Genomic DNA, 3377 nt, shown 5'->3' with positions numbered 1-3377 from the left:
GCTAGGAGCTGGAACCAACTTCCTAGGGAAGTGGTGCTGGCTCCTACCCTGGGGATCTTTAAGAAGAGGCTTGATGACTACCTGGCTGGACTCAAATGAGTCCAGTCTTTTGTTCCGCCCAGGCGGGGGGTCAGACTTGAAGATCTACAAGGTCCCTTCCGACCCTACTTCTATGATTCTATGCACTGTCACTACATAGTACTTCAGTTAAGCTCTTTGATGGATGAAATCCCTTCAGCCTTTGATGTCAAGGCTGACATTTTTGCTTTTGAGTTTAAGTAATAGTTCAACCAATAAGTAAGAATGTAAAGAAATGGAGTTATCAGATATTCTTTACTCACTGTGAAGAAGTAAAAAGATTTTTTACAATTACATTCTGAAAGGGTTTTCAACATTATAACCTAACCACTCCGATTCATCATTCAAATAAAAGGTCCAATCTGCAATCTAGATTTGAAAAATGTAATGAAACTCATTTAGGTGAGAAAAACAACACAGAGTAATGCAGTGGCTAGAAAACCTGACTAGGAGTCAGGAAACTTGATTGTGGACTTAACTCTGAAGGTGACTCGGTCTCCAAGTTAGGCAAGGTTTCTCTCCACTTTGTTTGTACCACTTATAAAAAGTGAGTAATATCATTAACTTACAAAACGTTTAGAGAACCATAGATGAACAGAAAAAGGTAAAGCTGTGTTACTACTTTTTAGCCTCCCCTACTAATACTTGTTTACATCATGTCTGTTTCACAATGCAGTATTTGACATCATTATAATGAATTCTGATGTTCAAAGGCAGGAGAAAGAGGAAGTTTTAGAAGAAAACTTTCCCTTTCCACTTTGGATAAGGAGCATGGATAGAAAATAATTATAATAAACATATTGGACAGGTTAAGGAAAGTGTTGTTTGCTGTAATGCAGAAGTGATTCCTAAAACTCTTCTATTCTGGTCTGACCAATCTGAGCCATTTTTCATGCATGCACTCAATATTTTCCAGGATTGCTTTTAGTTTTATTGGACTACTGGCAAATTGCCTGTCATGAATGATGGGGGGGAGGGGTGGGGGAGAGGGAGCACCACCACCCAGCATCCTGTGGGGCTGCTGCCACTGGAACCCCCACTTCCCCATGCTGCTCCCCTTCTTCCCTGCTGGCTGTTGTTTGGGGGGGGAGGGGGGGGCCAGCTCAGCAGTTCCCTCACCCCTTCTGTCTACAATGCTCCGGGCCCTTGCAGCCAATGGGCATGTGCCCTCACAGAGGTGCACACGCAGCTGGCCCACAGCGTTATGGACAGACAGACAGACAAAAGCTTTTATTACATTAGAATAAACGTTTATAGCCTTTCCTTAGAGGTCTGATAGCGTAGATTCCTATATTCTGTGATTAAGACATTGTCTTTCCCTCTACGTTCCTTAATGTTAGTCTTCGCTAGCGGCAGGTTTGAAACTCCTGTAGTAAAGCCAAGTTAAAAGAGAATTTTTTGAAAAGATCTCTCTCTCTCATACATGCAGTCATCTTCCTCCATCAGAAAAGCTGGGGGATGCTTTGCTTCTCACAATGTGCAACTCAGAGCAATTCCTTTGGAATCAGTTATAGTGGGGTGAAAGAAATTAAAAGAGTATCATGTTCTTACATTTTTAATTCATCTGTTTTCAGCTCCACAAAGCAATGTATTCTCCTGAGGATCAAGTAGTTTCAAATACTTCTTATAAGAAGTATCTGCATTACCTTTTAAGCACAAGGAAGATATTTTCCGATTTCAGTAAACTCCTATTCTTTTGCCTATAAAATTCTGATTTAAAATGGTCACTAAAATAATTAGTAAAAAGAGATAAGACAGAAGGACGATAAAATGTAAGAAGCTCTCATGCAACTGAAGAAGCGCAGTTTAATCAGGAACTTTTTACTTGGTTCTAACTTGCATTCAGTGAACAACCTTGTGCAAAATCACTCAAATGCTTCTCCCATCTGTAAGACGGCTATGACATGTTGTGGCGGGCCAGTAGGGGGCGCTCCTGCGTTGAGCCGCCCACCTCCCTGTGCCAGACCACCTTCCAAGCTCCGAATGCCTCCCTAGGGGCACCTTACGTCTGGCCGACCCCCTTCCTGGAGCACACTTGCTAGCCTGAGGTAATGTAGCTGCCACCACCCCGAGAATGGACTCACTCTCGGCCCTGTGTCCTCGGGGAAACACAGGCCTCAAGTCCTATAGGTACTCAACGCAGCACAGGCACTCAGGGCACTTCCCCAAGTCCGGAGGCAAAAAGTAAAGTCTCCCTTAGTCCGCAGACCTAAGGGGTCTCTTAGGCATAATTTAGACCCACTCCTCAATAAATCTCCCACACAGGTCACAAAGAAGAACTTTATCGATTACAGGGGTAGGGTGAAAATAGGGTACAAGATTGAGCAATATCCTAGAAATCCTAAAGAGCAAACAGTCTGGCTGAGGTAGCCTTTTGATCACGCATCTGAATTACTGCCAGCTAGATATCTATCAGATCTCGAGTAGCTTACTCACAAGCATCATCCAAAGGCTGGTGAAGTTTCCCTTTGGAGGCAGGCCGTTTCTAGCTCATGAGTTTGGGGGAGAGAGCCAGTTTCAGATGGTAAAGCTCCTCTGTGTCCCCCGCATGGCTGCTGCCCCTTCCTCCTGGGCAGTCCTAACTTATATAGCCCCTGTGACCTCATTCACCCGGTCCAGTGGACGTCAGTCCCAGTTGGCTGTCAGCCAACCAACCAATTTGAAATACATCACCTGTTACCGGGCAGTTCCAGCTCCCCAGGTAGATGCCCCTCACCCAGGTGGCTGATGCCAGACACTAGGCAGAGGGAGCAGGTTCCCCCCTCCCTCAGGAATGCAGCCAGCTCAAGTTACCTAAAGAGACAGGCTGAGGTGTGATTCCTGTGCTGGGCCCATCTTAATCACACTGTCACAGGGCAGAGATTTTGGGGAGAAACCAAGGTGGCTTTCTGCCACACAGGTATATAGACGGACTGAGAGAAATCAAATTGTTCAGGTCTGCAAAACACTCTCATCAAGTACAAAGGACTACAGAAGTGCAAAGGTCATGAAACATCATCAGCTTCAGAATAAAGCGTGTAAATAAAATACAGGATTGAAATGAACATTTTTATCTTCTTACCCAAAGCAGGACCTTCTGACTCCACAGCACTGCCAGGCTTGTGATGTGCAACCAGGAGACACTGGCTGTCCAGTAACTGCTGCTGCTGCACAAAGCAGGAGTACCAGGTTTCAATTTCCTTAAGGTGACTGCGCAGGTCTGGGTTGAAAACGATTACAACACCATGGGCGTCTTTCATCAGAGCTGGCCAGCAAGATTCAAACCTCGGAAAGCAGATAAGTGAAAAATGGGAAGCTGG

At 44.9% G+C, this 3377-nt stretch overlaps 1 protein-coding gene across 2 annotated transcripts in view; it reads right to left on the bottom strand.

Annotated features, from left to right (window-relative positions):
- IFT22 (intraflagellar transport 22) overlaps positions 1-3377 on the bottom strand; it is a 77895-nt gene that overhangs the window by 1189 nt on the left and 73329 nt on the right. Inside the window, exon 4 of one of the 2 annotated variants that reach the window (XM_019545437.1) lies at positions 3140-3342. In XM_019545437.1, coding sequence (XP_019400982.1) covers positions 3140-3342 — 203 coding nt within the window. The remainder of the gene's footprint in view (positions 1-3139; positions 3343-3377) is intronic. The other variant, XM_019545436.1, reaches the window with a different exon arrangement.

This window comes from Crocodylus porosus, unplaced genomic scaffold, assembly GCF_001723895.1.
Source record: "Crocodylus porosus isolate Cpor-Errol unplaced genomic scaffold, CroPor_comp1, whole genome shotgun sequence".
Classification (NCBI taxonomy): domain Eukaryota; kingdom Metazoa; phylum Chordata; order Crocodylia; family Crocodylidae; genus Crocodylus; species Crocodylus porosus.
Note: the sequence above shows the minus strand (reverse complement) of the source record. Positions and strands in the feature narration are given on the sequence as shown.